Here is a 15895-nt window from a genome sequence, read left to right on the forward strand (position 1 = left end):
TTTTTCGTTGGTCTCATCAATCGCGTCATTTCAGAAGTAGGGAAAGGTTGCCGCATTTGAATTGTCTTGACATTTTTTTAATGCGTAAATGGCAAATAAATAATTTTAATAGCAAAATTGTTTTGCAATAATATATTTTTGTAATTTATTCATCTTTGAAAAAATTAGCCCCTTGAACAAATACAAAAACTTTTAAAAAAGTTATTAAAACTTATCGACCCGATTAAAGAAACAGATTTCCCAATTTGGGCCACCAATTTCTTAAAGCAATTAAATCAAACATATTTTATGCACTATTTCTTTTTTTCCCTTTATTTCCACAAATATGATACAAAACTTTGTTCTTTTTTAACCAATATTTGATATCAATATTAAATCTTTAATGTACATTTATTGCGTGTGTTTGCTCTGGCTTATTCTAATTCCAAATTTAAGAGGACAATAGTTATTCTTACTACTTTCTATCTTGAACTAAAGGAATTATATAAAATAAAATCCCTTTGATTTGGCAATTCAAGCAACAGTTTATAGTATAATCTGAACAATTTCAGAAGGAAAAAATTATTTTTAAATTAGAATCAAAATTATAATAAATTCTAGTCAAATAAATTTCCTTACTCAGGATTTAATAACATTTTACTACTTACTTAAAGAGAGAATGATCAAATTTTTGTTAATGTATTTAATAAGCATCAGAAGGAAAAAAACTCTTTCGCTGATTGCAAGCAAGTAACGTTGTTTCTACAAAAGAATTCCAAAAATCACATCGTTGTAACACGAGTTCCATATTTTATGATCCAAATATTTAAAACGATTGAACTTATATAAAATCTTAATTTAGGCGACAATTGAAATTCAGCAGTCCTCTCAACCTACAGCGGTATAGCAACATATCCCCTCTCCCATAATTATCTTGTTTCAAATGAAATTCTACCTATTTTTGGCCTTTTATAATGGGCAAAGCAAATAATTATTGAATGAAACTAAAAACCACTGAATATATTTTTGATTTACATTTTAAATTTTGAACCGATGTTAGTTAAGGATTATGAGATTTTAAAATAAATAACAAAGTATTAGATATTCAACAATAATACAGTAAAATTTTCGTAATTCTGATACTAGAGATTTTGTATAAATAGGAAAAGTTGTTTTGTCCAAATAAGCACTTTCCCTACCTGAAATTTCAATAAATCAAATGAATTTCTCTTTTAAAATTTCAACAAAAAAAAAATCCATTCTCATAATGAAATGCATTTAATTTTCAGACACAAACTTTATAATATAAAATTACTTTGATAAGACAACACACAAGTCATTAAAATATTTTATTCATCAAAATTATTAATTTGTTACAGAAGTCATCGATTCCTACCTTGTGAAATATCAGAAGGCATTGGAGTTCGAAAGACAGCCCATTTTATTTGTTCTTCATAAGGATCACAAGTTATTTCATTTGGCCTCAACCATTGGTCAACTGATTCATCACGAGGTTCATCAGGATTATAATACAAAGATTTTGGCAGGGGAGGGAAAGAGTCATCAATAAATAGTTCATTATTCTGAAACAGAAAAATAAATATGATTGAAGAAAAAATAACAATCAAACGATTATTTAAAATAAACATTTAATCTCTTTCGATTAATGTTACCAAATAATTAATATTAGAAAAAATTATACATTTTTTATGTAGCATTTGCGATTGAAATAGGACAGAATTTTAAAACTGGATAATTTTTGATAAATAAAAGTAGTAATCCTAAACACTAATAAAAATTTCAGATAATTATAATTATTAATAAATAATATGAAGCTAAAAAGTAGTGTCATAAAAAAAGTATCGTAATTATAAAATCGTTTTATATAAAATAACAAACGCATATGTGTATAAAGTTTATGCTAAATATTAAGACTATTACGAAATTTTATAGTCATTTCTGTACTCTTCGATATCATTGATATAACTGAAAACTATCGAATTTAGTACCTAATTGAGAAATACATTCAATATTTAGAATTTTTAACAGCGATATGCACACATTATATATGCAAACTATAGACGGACATCTAGACGTTAGCCCTTTTACCTACATTAAGTCGTTCATCTCCAGAGTTAAGTTTAAATGTTCAATGAAGTGATTCAATGTTTTAAGTAACTAGTTCAATCATTTCTTCACTGTGTACAAGGTTTTTAACATTTCACTAGAAGAAGGCCAAAGAGCTATTCTGTTCAATCGATGAATTGGGGAGCATCTTATTTAAGGCTTCAGGTGTAAAGAGATGTGGCAAGAACAATGCGAAGTTCCCCAACTCATTGATTAGATGAGCTGCTCAATTTTTACTCCTCTGACTTTTGGAAACATATGTACAATGAAGAGATAAATTGATATCAGCCACTTAAAATTTCGAATCATAGCTGCTACTGAAACTTTTCGGAAATACTTTATGTATAGAAATCAATTTTTAACACTATATTTCTATTATATAGCAATAGGATAATAAAATTAATCATAAAAGCATCGAAAGAATGAATTTAAAAACGACTTACTTGTTTACAAAAAGTAATAATTTCATGCCACTGCAATCTGGCAAAGTTTTCTTCAATATTTCTTAACTCTTCTGTAAGCTCACTCTCACCATGACAAGAAGCAGAATTTGGTCTTGCAGAGTCAGGTCTTAAAGATATTATGCTTCGAGATGTCTGACACATTTCGCACATTACTTTATCAGAAGCATTAATGAAAGTGCAAGACGAACACTCCCAACTATCACACTGATTACTTGATCGATGCCTAAGCGTTCTATTTGCTATCTGGTGATTATTAGAATTATCTGATTCGTACCTTGATGTACTGCAAACCCTGCATTCAGTGAGTGAATGATGATTTCGAAGAGTACAAACAGAACATATCCAACTTTCGTTTGGTTTAAGAGTTTTAAACTGTTTGTTACTTGTGCTATTCAATTTAGAACCACCGCAAGCACAACAGAATCTCTCATTAGATGAGTTGATCAGAGTACACTTTACACACGTCCATTGATCCACAACTGGAACGCCCAACAGTTGACTCAAATGACGACCAGATTCTGCAGAACTGCTGCGAGAATAGACTTCACCGTTGCTGTCAACATTTCTGTTTGAGTTGACAGCAGCTCCAGAAGCAGTGTTACAGCTTTGGCATGTTGTGGCCCAACCAGGATTGAACGTAAAAGAGCATGCATTGCACACCCAGGTTTCTTCCGATGAAGACATTCTGGTTAAATCATCACCACATAAAACATCCGTTTTGGGAGAAGACAAATCAGCGTTGTGCCCATTCATTAGTGGTTCTTTCTTTATGGGTATAGGTTTGCAAGGTGCACTGTTGGGAACCTCTGAAAAGGACTTGCTTCTTCTAGAAAGAGGGGGGCTTCTACTTTGGTTGTCCACTGAACTATTTAGAGAGTTTTTCAACTCTGAAAGGTAACCTAAGCTAAAAGCATTACGGGGTAAAGTTGTTGGAATATTTGGCTTCCTAGGTGTTTCACAAATTTCGCATCGATTTAAACTACCCGAGTTTTCATATGTGCATCGTTTACAAGCCCATGGAACTTCATTCTCTGCTTCGGGGTCAACAAGCATAACATCATCGGCCGAATGTGCACCATTTACAGCAGGATTATCTTTATTTTCTGTTTGTTCCCGAGGTGAAGAAGAGGTGCCATCAGAATTATGACGACTAAGTTTTGCTCTATTTCTTTTTTGAGCCGACCGCTGCCTCTTGGGTGAACGATTATGTGACAGTTCCGTTCTTTTAGCGGGTACAGACTGAGAATTGAGAAAATCTGTTAACTCATTTGAACAAACGTAAGTAGCATTACTATGTTTAGCCGTCTCGCATATAATACACTGATTAGTGGATGAGATGTTTAGAAATTGACAATTTTCGCAAGTCCATTTACTATCGAGTTTTGGCAGATGTCTCGGTGATATGAACTGGCTGGCTGCAAATGGGTCATTTACGTCATTTCTTAGAAAAGCGTTTTGTAATTGGTTTAATTTAGATAATGCTTTCTGGGGTGAGATTCCATAAGCTCCAAAATGTCTCAGATCTTCAAATGGTTTACTTTTGAGATCATTGCGACGTCTCTTGCAATTGCAAAGTATGCAGCTTTCAGTAATGGAAGGATTGTAATTGTGACAGTGATGACAGAACCAACGGAAAACATAATCGGTGTTTTGAGCAGATGCATTGTGACTAGACGGTGTATCTACACCTGAATCAAGAGTGGGAGTGGATGGCAGATCGTAATCTGCACTGCTGCTAGAGTCGGAAATCTCTCCCTTCCGAGAAGCACATATAACACATTCGGAACAGGTTTCCAAATTGAGAAAATAGCACTGAGAGCATTTCCATTTCGGCGTCTTTTTCCTTATACACTTGACAAATGTTTTTTCTAAAAAATTTACTTTATCTTTTTTCCTTTCGTCGGTAGCAGATAATTTGAGATCACTGCCACCTTCTTCTTTGATAGAATCTGCAAGATTAACAAATAATTGAGATAGTGCTAGTCCTGATGCTTGATTGATATCAAGTAGTGGCATGCCATGCCAGCTAACACTCCGGTTTTTAACTGGGATTCCATTATGACTTTCGTTTGTAGTTGATACCGCCTTCTTTAACTTGTCTTTTTTAACTCTAAGTTTTGCTTTTGGTGAGAATCTAAAAAAGAAGAAGTAAACAGTTTTCATTAATTATAATACAATTCAATACAATAATACACAGATATTTTCAACAAACTGTTATATACATTACATCTCGATCAGATTTAAGAAACTAAAAAAAATCATATGTATGCCATTTTCAAAAAAACAGTAGGAACCACATGATTAAACTAGATAAAAAGTAAATGAATGCATTTAAACTATAATTTAATTATTCTTTGTTTCCTTGTTCGTTTTTTATAGCATAAATGAATAATTATAATTTTTAATCGACCTTTTTTCTTCAGATTTTTTTTTTTTATTTAAAAAGTTTTCAGATTTATTAAATCAAGCAATCTATTTTATAACCAATTTCATAGAATTGTATCAACTGGAACAAAGAAACATTTATGAAAACATTATTTTGAGAAGAAATATTCCAGACTTCTATAAACTAACACATGAATATCGTCTTAAAATGATATTCATCTGATATTTTAGAAATCTGAATAAAAGTTTCCAAAACAACTAATGTATGCAAATAAATTTTTAAACTTGCGGGACGTAGAAGATGCAAAAAAAAAAAAAAAAAGTTAAAAGCTTATGAAAAAAGGGGCAAAACATTAATAATAACTCAACAGTTTAAATTTCATAGTTAATCCGCGGACTAAAGAATTTATTTAAACTCCCCTAGTTAGGCACACATTCTAACACAACACCCACATTTTAATTCTCAGATCATCCAATAGTTTTATTCTTCACGCATTATTTTTAAAATCCCTCACAAACTCTAATCTTTTTACCTTTTTAAAAATGATTGGTCTTTTCTACCTTATCTGAATATTGTTTTTATTTTATTTATTTTTTTTTATTTCACAGTGGTTTTTCTAAGCGAATTAACCAATTGTCTATTTGTAATATAAAACAGGACTTTTCATTAATCTTTTAAAATACGATCATGTATTTTTTGTAAATCCTATGTTTGCATACACTTTAGGCTTAGCGCTGCATAATCGAAAATGGGTTTGTGACAGTATACCCCGTCAAATCAACTCCTTGTTCGATGATTGGGAGGGGGGGGGAGGGTACTTATTGTTATTTCAATCCGTATAAGAATTCTTGACTTGAGAGACCAAGACATTTTTCCCCCTTTTTAAATTAATTATTACTTTGCTTCAAGTATAGATTTAAACATTAAAAATAATATAATTCAATGCATGAGTTAGATACGTTATTGTATGCAAAGGATTTAATAGCGGAATATAAAAAAAAAAAAAAAAATGACAAATGCTGCGTGTAACAAAATTTTGTTAATAATGAAAAAGGACTGTAAAATATTTTACTGAAGGCTGAATAATAAAACTACAGCATTTTCAGTTAGACCCATTAATAATAAATAAAGATCGCAACTAAAAACAATTTAATGCATCCCAATAGCACAATTAAGGAAACCTAATCAAAGCCAATGGAATACATAAATTCTTTTCACAAACCAGATTTCCATCATGAATATTATAAGATCCAATCACCACTTTAACTATCTGTCAGCAATTTTTTATGGTGTTTATTTTTAAAAAATAATAAAAATAAATCACATTTGCTTTCTTATTATGTTAAACAAAAACAAAGCAAAAGCTAGCTATTTTCGCATTGTGCACAAGATAAATAATTACCGTTGCCATTTTTTAAAAAGAAATATTTTTTAAATTATAAAATCGCTTTGATTGCGTAAGAATTTAGTTACGTATATAATGAATAAAAATTTCGTTTACGCATTTCTAGGAAAATATTTAAGCTTCTCAGAAGCACAAAAAATAGATAATTTAAAATATTGAAAAAATTATCGAAAACTAAATTCCTTGAAAACTGAAATTCAAAACATTATGCAAACAGAAATTGATTATTTATTATACTCGGATCATTTTATCTAATAAGAATTCCAAAATATCAATAGGAAAATTCTGAAAACTAAACACAGCGTTAAAAGGCATATAAAAATTAAAACAAGACTCAGAAAATACTGAATGGCTATCACTTACGATAAACGTAATAAACCTTCAGCGATTAGGGTCTCCAGAAATAAAAGTACAAAAAAATTACCTTCATGAATCCAAAGGTACACACAGAACAGACGTGCCAAACATGATACACAGGTTCCGCATTAAATCACACGCGACTAAAGGGAGCAATTTTGACGGCGACACAGTTGGTAGAAAATACGTCATGTGACTATGGTAACCAGTCAATATCAAAATTATTGACCTGAAACAAGGTAGCCTCAAGTTCAAGGCAAATGATTCAAAAGCTTCCGTGTTTTTACACAAGATTAAGAAAAAAGGGTTAAAACTGCAATACAATGCAATTTCCAGCTCGTAACTGGATGGACGGAAATTTTTTAAACAAAGTAACTTAGGAGATGACGAAGCAGCGAGACTGCTCTGTAAAGGCTTCTTTCGCTTCTTTAGTCCCAGAGAAAACTGAAGTTAATTTCCTGCTTCATATTAATAAAACTCTTAACAGCAGTAAATGATGTTTTTAGTAGTCAAGAGTTCATGCTTAGAGCAAAGAATAGCAGGAAAACAATAAATGGGTCAAGGAAATCGAGTTAGCGATATATATCAAAGAATTCTTGACATCAATGTATACGAAGACGTTTTTTCTTCAAAAATAAACAAAGTTTGTGACCAGAAAAATAATAGTTCTTTTACAGCAATACGGTAAGTTAACTCTTGTAATGCATATACTATCATTGTCATAAATATAAACTAGAAGAAATAGAACTTTTTATGATCTAACTATTTTTACGTTTTCAGAAGATAAAAAGTAAGCTTGTAAAACAAATGAAGTTGTAAGATTTGAAAGTTGACTGAAACATAGGAATGTGTTATTTTTATTAAGTTGTTTTGAAATTTTTACACAAGAAAAATTCATATTGTATACAATAGTAGAGAAGAAAAACCTCTCACCTAAGCTAATTCGAACATTCAACTTTGTCATATAGTGAAAAGGGGAAAAAAAACTTTTTATATAATATTAAAAATGATTGAAAGTTAAGAATAAGTTCAAACAAAAAAATGATGAAATAACTTGAAATCATTTACTTTTAATGAAAATATCTTGACAAAATAAACTTAAAATTTTTATCATATTTAGTAATTTTAATTGCCTAATTACTAACTAACTAATTTTTGATGGTTAAATTAAAAAATATAATACAATCGCCAAACAACACTTTTTTAAATGCGATAAATTCCCAAATATGTTAATTTAATCGCACTCCTTAGTTAATATACGGCGAATTTCTATTGTTTAGTACTATATTTTTTACAGTTAAATTTCTATACAATGTACAAAACAAAGTAGAGAGGAGGGGATTTAGTCAACTGAAATTTGAATTCCGTAACAATGTAATCATCCTTCCGCTAAGACATACGATTTTAACTCAAATGTCAGCTTCGATGAAGGAATAGCAATTCCATGCATAACAAATTGAACCTAATTACGGAATGCATCCTTCCACCGCCAGAGATACCCGTTCAGCAGGTTCCTCTTAGCGTGCTATTATTTTTTAACCTTTTCATTAGTTGAATGACAAAAAATATAAGTATGGAAACACTATATTTAGTATTCGGGATATGTTCCACTAGAGTTCAGTAATTTGAAATAAAAAGTACGAATTCGTACATATTGAGAAAATTACAAAAAATAATAATAAATCAAACGCTTGTCCTAGCATCTACTTACTCCAGTAAAGGAAAAATTCCGGAATTTTTCTAAATTGAAAAACTGTTCAATCCCAAGGTGATACTAAACCACCAATCTTAGAAAACGAAAATTCTTCATCTCAAAATGCATATAGGAGAGTCATCTATCTGATTAACTCATACTTCCACCGCTATCTGTGAAGAAGTGCTTAGTCACTGGAACAGTGATATTCGCCGAAAGGAAAGACGTCATTCGGTTCTACTGGCAATTGTTCTGGCCCTGAAACATCGACTATGTTGAATGTCATTATTCGTTTGGCGGTTGTTTGTTTGTTTTTTACACAAAGAGTCAATAAATTTTTTAAAGTGGGAATGAAACATTCGAATGTTCAGAGAGATTTGAAATATCACAGAGAAGCACACACGTTTGTAAATATTAATTTTCTTTCGTTTTAGATAGAAAAAGGACCGAAATTCGAAAACAATAAGCATTTTTTGATTGCCACGGCGTTTCCACAATACATTCTTCAAACTGCACATATTAGATTTGTTATGTATATGAAAATGTGACGCTCAAGCATCAATTAATCTGGATTATTCACACTCCACTAGATTTATTCTTAGCTTTATATATTTCAAATCTTCTGAACAAGTGACAGTAGAATATTACTATGTATATTGAAAACTAATTTGCAGTAAGACAGAACGAATTTATACGTTTAAGTAATAATTTACAGTTTGGAGAAAAGTGGCAGGTTTTAGGCCTAAAAGAACTTAAATTATAATTTAACATTTGATATGATTCATATACAAATTGATAAATTCAATACATTAAAGCAAACACGGACAGATTTTAGGTAGATTCCTTATAGGAAGACTACATATTGCAATGTTTCGCGTGACAAGACTTCGGGAAAATTTCTGCAGATATTCAACAATTATGGTATCACGGTCCCTAGAACCCAAACCTACTTTTCGTTAAAAAATTTTTATAAATATATAAATACAGGATGAGGAAAAAAAATCGGACAAAGTTATTGCATCATAGAATAGAAGTTAACTAATTTCTTTTTAATTTGTGCGTTCAATCCTTTTGTTCTACCAGTTCAATTATAAAATATTTTATAATATATCTCTTAGTTTAAGCATTGTTTTTTTTTGGCTTTTCTACGTCAAACAAGAGATCTGCTATTTTAGAGTTGTTAAAGCAAGGGAACAACAAGAATCTGCTATTTTTAATTGTTAAGCAGTATGAAGTCGTTGTAATACAATCCACCGTTTCAAATAGCTTGATAACGATGGCCTACGTCCAAGAAATGGACGAAAACGTAAGGTGAACACTTCCAATAATCGTAAGGCCATCAAAACGCCAGTTCAACGAAATCCAAAGGTTTCCATGGGAAAGGTCGCTTCTGACATGGGAATAAGTGATCGATCAATGCAGCGAATGGAAAAAATAGAGAGTAGACTGAAGCCTTACAAATTCCAAAAAGTTCAGCTTCTGACTGAAGAAAATAAACTCGTGCGGCTACAAAGATGCGAAAACGTTTGAGACGAGCCGCACGTCAGAGCTGGGAGATTCCTTTTTACTGATGAGAAGCTCTGTACCGTCCAGCAAAATCATAACTCCCAAAACGATTGGATCTGGTCTGTAGATGTTCCAGGACCTCGGCAACTGTTGAACATCGCCAACATCCAAAGTTGGTTATATCCTGAAGTGGAATTTGTGCAAGTGGCAAAATACCTTTGGTTTTTGTGGATGTGGCTGTTAAAATAAATCAAAAAGTGTACCAACGGGACATTCTAGAAGCTATTGTAGATGTCGTCACAAAATCACACACCAAATTTCATGTATTTAAATAATTTTGTTTTTGAATTATGGCGTTTAACTTGTTTATGAAAGTACAGACCGACAGACCTTCAATTCCCTTGATGGATTTGGTTCCAAATTCGAAAACATATTTACATTTTAGATGTCAAATCTGAGCGCCAAATTTTAACCATCTAACGACTTTGTAATCATAGTGTTAATTCATATTCAGATAGTCGGACAGACAGTCTTCCTCTGAATGGATTTCATTCAAAATTTGTCACGAATCTACCTCAAAACGGCTTTGTGTTATCGTGTTCACAGACAAATAGATAAATTCCAAGAACGCTTTTTTTTTTTCTGATTCAGGGAGATTTTTCCAAACGTTACGTTTGAACTTTTTCACGATTAAAATACTTTCTCATTGCAACTTCGCATATCAAAAAGGAAAACATCCATCAATAACAATGTTTTAAGCTTAAATCGTCAATCATTTTATTATTTTAAAAATTTTACTCTTCATAAAGAGAATATTGTGCACATATACAACGTTTTTGATGTCGCAGCGTGCGTGTGTAAAAAAGCAGTATCCTTTCACAGTATTGTTGTAAAAAAGTGCTAACAAATGCGTTTAGTTATTTAAAATAGAAAAAGAACAATACAAAAATAAAAGTTGTATCACTGAAGGTTCATTTTTTGAATTTTGGGTAGTTTTGGACAAATAGTTGACTTCGAAGTTATTGAGAGAAATTATTAACATTTCGGTTAATTTCTAAAAACAGAATCTTCATAAATTTTGAAAACCCTGCTTTAGTGGACCCTTATTATCCAAGAATTAACGCCGTGTCAAATTTGGCAACTCCAGGTATAACAATCTGTTCTGTAGAGCATTTTGAAAGATTTTTGAACTATACATGCTTATACATAACACATGTATTACAATATATTATACATGATTATACAACATATTAATCAACGCAAATAGCATGTATTATAAAGCCTATAAACTATTATCACATTTATATTTATACGATATTTATGTAATAAAATGCAAAAATGCATGAGACAGATGATCAGAAAAATTTTTTTTCAACTTTTAACTATTCGTTAATTATCGATAAACTATTAAAGAAGTATAAGCCGAAATGACAAAAAGTTGTTTCTCTTCTTTCTTTCTTTCTTTTTCTTTATTTTTATTTACAAACATTTATGTTTTGTAAATATCATATAATATGCTTCATTTCAAATTCAGTTTGTATCTCTTCATATTTTTCTAAAACAGCAAACTTTATTAGTTAAAATATGCTAGTAAATTATGGAGACTACAGCTATCGAGATATTGCAAGACAGGTTTAATCTACATTACCATTTTCGTGATAAAGAATATGTTTCTCGAAATTATTCGCACGCAACAAAAGTAACTTTCCTGGAAGAAGCATTAATTATGGATTTCTATATTATAATAAAAATAGTTTTTTCGATTACCAAAATAAGTTAAACTGCAAACCTAATTCAACATCACACAGACAAATATAGCAGATGAAACCCGCTATCTTGAATTTTAGAGTAGTAAAACGTTGGGACAGATATGATTCAAAATAACAGATTTTCAAATATACAGATTTTTTTTAAATGCTAATGTTTATTGGCTGATGTGCTATCTATGGATTGATATATGATTAAAAAATGGTTCGAAAATCTCAAAAGATCAACCTAGAATTACTAAATAGGCGCGTAATTATTTCTAGGGTAGTAAATGTTCATTAAAAGCCTTTTAAAAATTTTGATTAAAAATTCATATAAATTTCAAATTTTTTTACTCTAGTAATTCCGGATATTATTGCGTATTATTGTTCAAAAATTATTTTTACACCACTTTCAAATTAATAATAATAAAATTACTATTCAGAAACATGAATTTTATTTCTATACAATTTTTTCTTTCATTTTAATAAATTTTCAAAATATTTTTAAATATACTTGATGACAATACTTTTCACAGCTTTAGTTACTACATGCATTACAATAATATTAAATATATTTTTTTTTGATGTGCAGTTATCTTTCATATATGATTAAGAGCAAGTTTTAAAAATAAAATAAAGACGGGCAAATCATTAAAACTGCGGACAGGAAGCTCATTATTTTATTTTTTTTCTCACTGTTTTTATTCCGTAAAAAAATTGTAATCATTATTTTTAATGATTAAGGAAATAATTTGATAAGTAAATAAATGATACATCACATTTTTTTTTGCCAAACGATTTTATTATCATATTATTTCATGCAATGATATTCCGAAATTCTTCTAACAGCTGTGAATGTAGTATAATTGAAATTCCGAAAAACACTCTACGACCTTCGTCTTTTTGACGCATGTGTAAGAAGACCTTCTCGGCCTTTCAGCAAATGAGCTTAATCATTCCATTTCACAAATAAATCGGCTTAGTTTAATATATTTCGTAGAATAGCGTTGCCTGCACCGTTTCTAACAACTAACATAGTAGACACAATCATTTCTTCAGAGCAGCAAAATAATAATCCATATTAAAGTTTTCTACTTTTTACAAAGACAGGCAAATCATTAAAATTGCGGGCAGGAAACTAAACTAAGAAAAGATTTAACTAAAGAAATCAATACAGAAGAAATTTACAGTTAGTCGCGTTTTTTGGTAAAAGGTAGTCGAAAAAATACAAAGAAAAAGAAAACTCTTCATATCCATCAAGAATACGCTGTATAAAAAGTAAGGTTTTTATGAATTTCTTTAATTATTATTTTTACTTTCCCTTATACTAAGTATTCAAGGAGAAAAAAATATATAATATTCAAAAAATATAACTTTCAGATGTTAACATTTTAGATTTTTAGATCGGGGGAAGGGGGGGGGATTTTTGTGGAATGATGATCTTTTGTAAACGCGATAACTCAAGAACACATTCAGCCTAACAAATAAAATATGGCATGTGGTTTTAATACCTAAATTATAAAAAAAAAACCTGTATCAAATACTCACATTCAAAATTTTAAAAATACGACGTTTTCCGCCCATATGACGCGAGCGTGATAACTCAACAACGGAAAGAGCTAAGTAGATGAAATTTGGTATTTCGTTGTAAATTTATATCAAATTTTGTGCCCTATCCAACCAAAAGTTGACCAGTTGTTGTGCTTATATGCATTTTTTAACTCAAAAACACTACAAGCTAAATTGTTGGACAAAGCTCTCCATTATAACTTATAGACATCCTCTTTCATATCAAAATTATAGATCTGTACCTTAACCAAGACTGGATCCAGCCATGAATAGAATATTTACTTGTGCACGTGTATATGAGCTCAGACATATAATAAACTAGATGAATGAAATTTTGCAGGTGATCCCAAAACTAAATGTTAATATCGAATTTTGCTTAAGAATGTTCACAAGACTGAATTTTTTCACTATTCTATTCGCCAATATACAGTGGCGGCCAAAATTGTGGACACTTTTGAAAATTGTTATGTTTTCTAACTTTGTATTCTTATATAAAATGTTACATCTCACAAAATGCAAACTCTTACATATGATTTGAAAGAGAATTTAATGCTGATTTCAATACAAAAAGCAAAATTCAAATATTTTCAATGCAAAAAAAGTTATTCTTACTTTAATCTGAATAACAAACACAGTGATGAAGTGGATTGCAATTTCTAACTTACCTGACTAATCACTGTTCTTATTCTGGGAAACAATAATATGTTAATAACTGCCAGAAGAAGATGCCATCGTGTTTAAAGTTGGAACAGTTCAATATTGTGCTTTTTTCTGTAGAATGAGGTATGCTTTCTATGTAATCAAATCACAAGTAAGAAATTTTGTTAAGCTTTTTAATATTTAGTAGGAATTGTTGCAAATATTTCTAATATTTAGTCCTGAAGCAATGCCATCAAATAAAAGAATAGATTGGACACTTAGAAAGAGAATTAAGATTGTTGTGTTACATGAATGTAGTCTTTCCAATGCAAAATAGGTGGGTGGTTCAGTAACTAGATATGGCGTCCGAAAGTTTTGTTTACGATACCAGGAGACAAATTCAATAAAAAACAAAGCAGGAAATGGCTGATAAAGGTACACCACATCTGTTCATGACAGAAGAATAAAAAGACTATGTCTCCATGATAGAAAAATTTCATCAGCGACCACCAGAAGTGAAGTGAATGATGCTGGCATTTATGTTAGTTCAAGAACAATCAGGAGAAGATAATTAGATGTTAGACTAAGCGACAGAATTCAATGAAAAAATTTACAGAAGTATATAAAAAGATTATAGTGGGCAAAAAAACACATTAATTGGCCAGATGATGAATGGTTAGAAGTAATACGGAGTGATGAAACAAAGATATTGTTATTTGGTATCGATGGCGAAAATAGGTAAGACATAGAATAGGCGAAGAGCTACATCCTGACTGCATTCAGGCAACTATGATGAACTCAGTAAATATAATGATTTGGTCATGCATATCAGCAGACGGTATTGGTCTCTTTCATGTTATCGATGGGACATTAAATGCAAGAAAATACACTGACACTATTCTAGAGCCAAAACTTACACCTTCCGTCAGTGATCTCTTTCCCAACAATGCATCATTTATTTTTCAACAGGATTCAGCTCCTTGCCATATAGCAAAAATATCGAAAGTGTGATTTAGTATAAACAGCATTGAATTGTTATCATGGCCAGTAAACAGTACTAAAATACAAAATTATTGAGAACTTATGGGACCATTTGAAATCTCTTATATATATATGAAGTATTCATCAAATAAAAGAGGATTAATTGAGTCTATAATTGTTTCCTGGCATCAAGCAATAACGAAGGAAGAGCTTAAAACTGTCGTCAGATCAATGAAACATCAGTGTGAAGCTGCAATAAAAAATAAAGGGTACCTTACTAAGCACTGACAACTCACTGCAGTCATCAGCATCTAATGTATCTCGATAATTATTGCCTCTTAACTTTTTTTGTGTTGCAAATATTTGAATTTTGCTTTTGGTATTGAAATCAGCATTAAATTCCCTTTAAAATGATGTGTAAGTATTTCCATTTTGTGAAAGGTTACATTTTCTATACGCATACAAAGTTAGAAAATATAAACATTTTCAAAAGTGTCCACAATTTTGGCCACCAGTGTATATATAAAAAATGACAATGGAAAGAACCTCCTACTCTTTTTAATCATAATAGTCATAAGAATTAATTCAAGCTTTTTTTATTATGAAGAGTATTTGATCCACATATTTCATCGTGTTTTTTATTTATTTATTATTATTATTAGTTTAACCAGCCGCCTTTGGCGATTCACCAGGAAGTCAGACACGCGCACACATTCTTTTTTACATTAAGTAGCCAGAGATAGAAATAAAAATTGTTAAAAATCATATAAAAAATAGTACTTAAAATAACAAAACAATTGGTTAATGCATTCAGTATTTTAAAAATAAATTCAATATTTATTTATTTTAATATTTTAAATATAAAATATTTATTTTATAATAATTTAAATATATATAATATAATATATAAATATTTAAATGCATTATTTTAATGCATTATTTTAATATTTTAAATGCAGAATTAATTTTATAAGTAAACAAATTTAATACGCTTTTTTTCCGACATATTTTAACATAATCTGTACAAATATGCAATGTATA

At 30.3% G+C, this 15895-nt stretch overlaps 1 protein-coding gene across 3 annotated transcripts in view; it reads right to left on the reverse strand.

Annotated features, from left to right (window-relative positions):
* LOC129962638 (calpain-D-like) overlaps positions 1 to 15895 on the reverse strand; it is a 50502-nt gene that overhangs the window by 17812 nt on the left and 16795 nt on the right. Inside the window, exons 1-3 of one of the 3 annotated variants that reach the window (XM_056076501.1) lie at positions 8430 to 8570; positions 2550 to 4704; positions 1376 to 1562 (exon numbers count right to left, since the gene is read on the reverse strand). In XM_056076501.1, coding sequence (XP_055932476.1) covers positions 1376 to 1562; positions 2550 to 4586 — 2224 coding nt within the window. In that variant the 5' untranslated portion in view covers positions 4587 to 4704; positions 8430 to 8570. Of the gene's footprint in view, positions 1 to 1375; positions 1563 to 2549; positions 4705 to 6785; positions 6897 to 8429; positions 8571 to 15895 lie in introns of those variants that run through there. The other 2 variants (XM_056076502.1, XM_056076500.1) reach the window with 2 other exon arrangements.

The sequence above is a fragment of the Argiope bruennichi genome, chromosome 3, assembly GCF_947563725.1.
Source record: "Argiope bruennichi chromosome 3, qqArgBrue1.1, whole genome shotgun sequence".
NCBI lineage: Eukaryota > Metazoa > Arthropoda > Arachnida > Araneae > Araneidae > Argiope > Argiope bruennichi.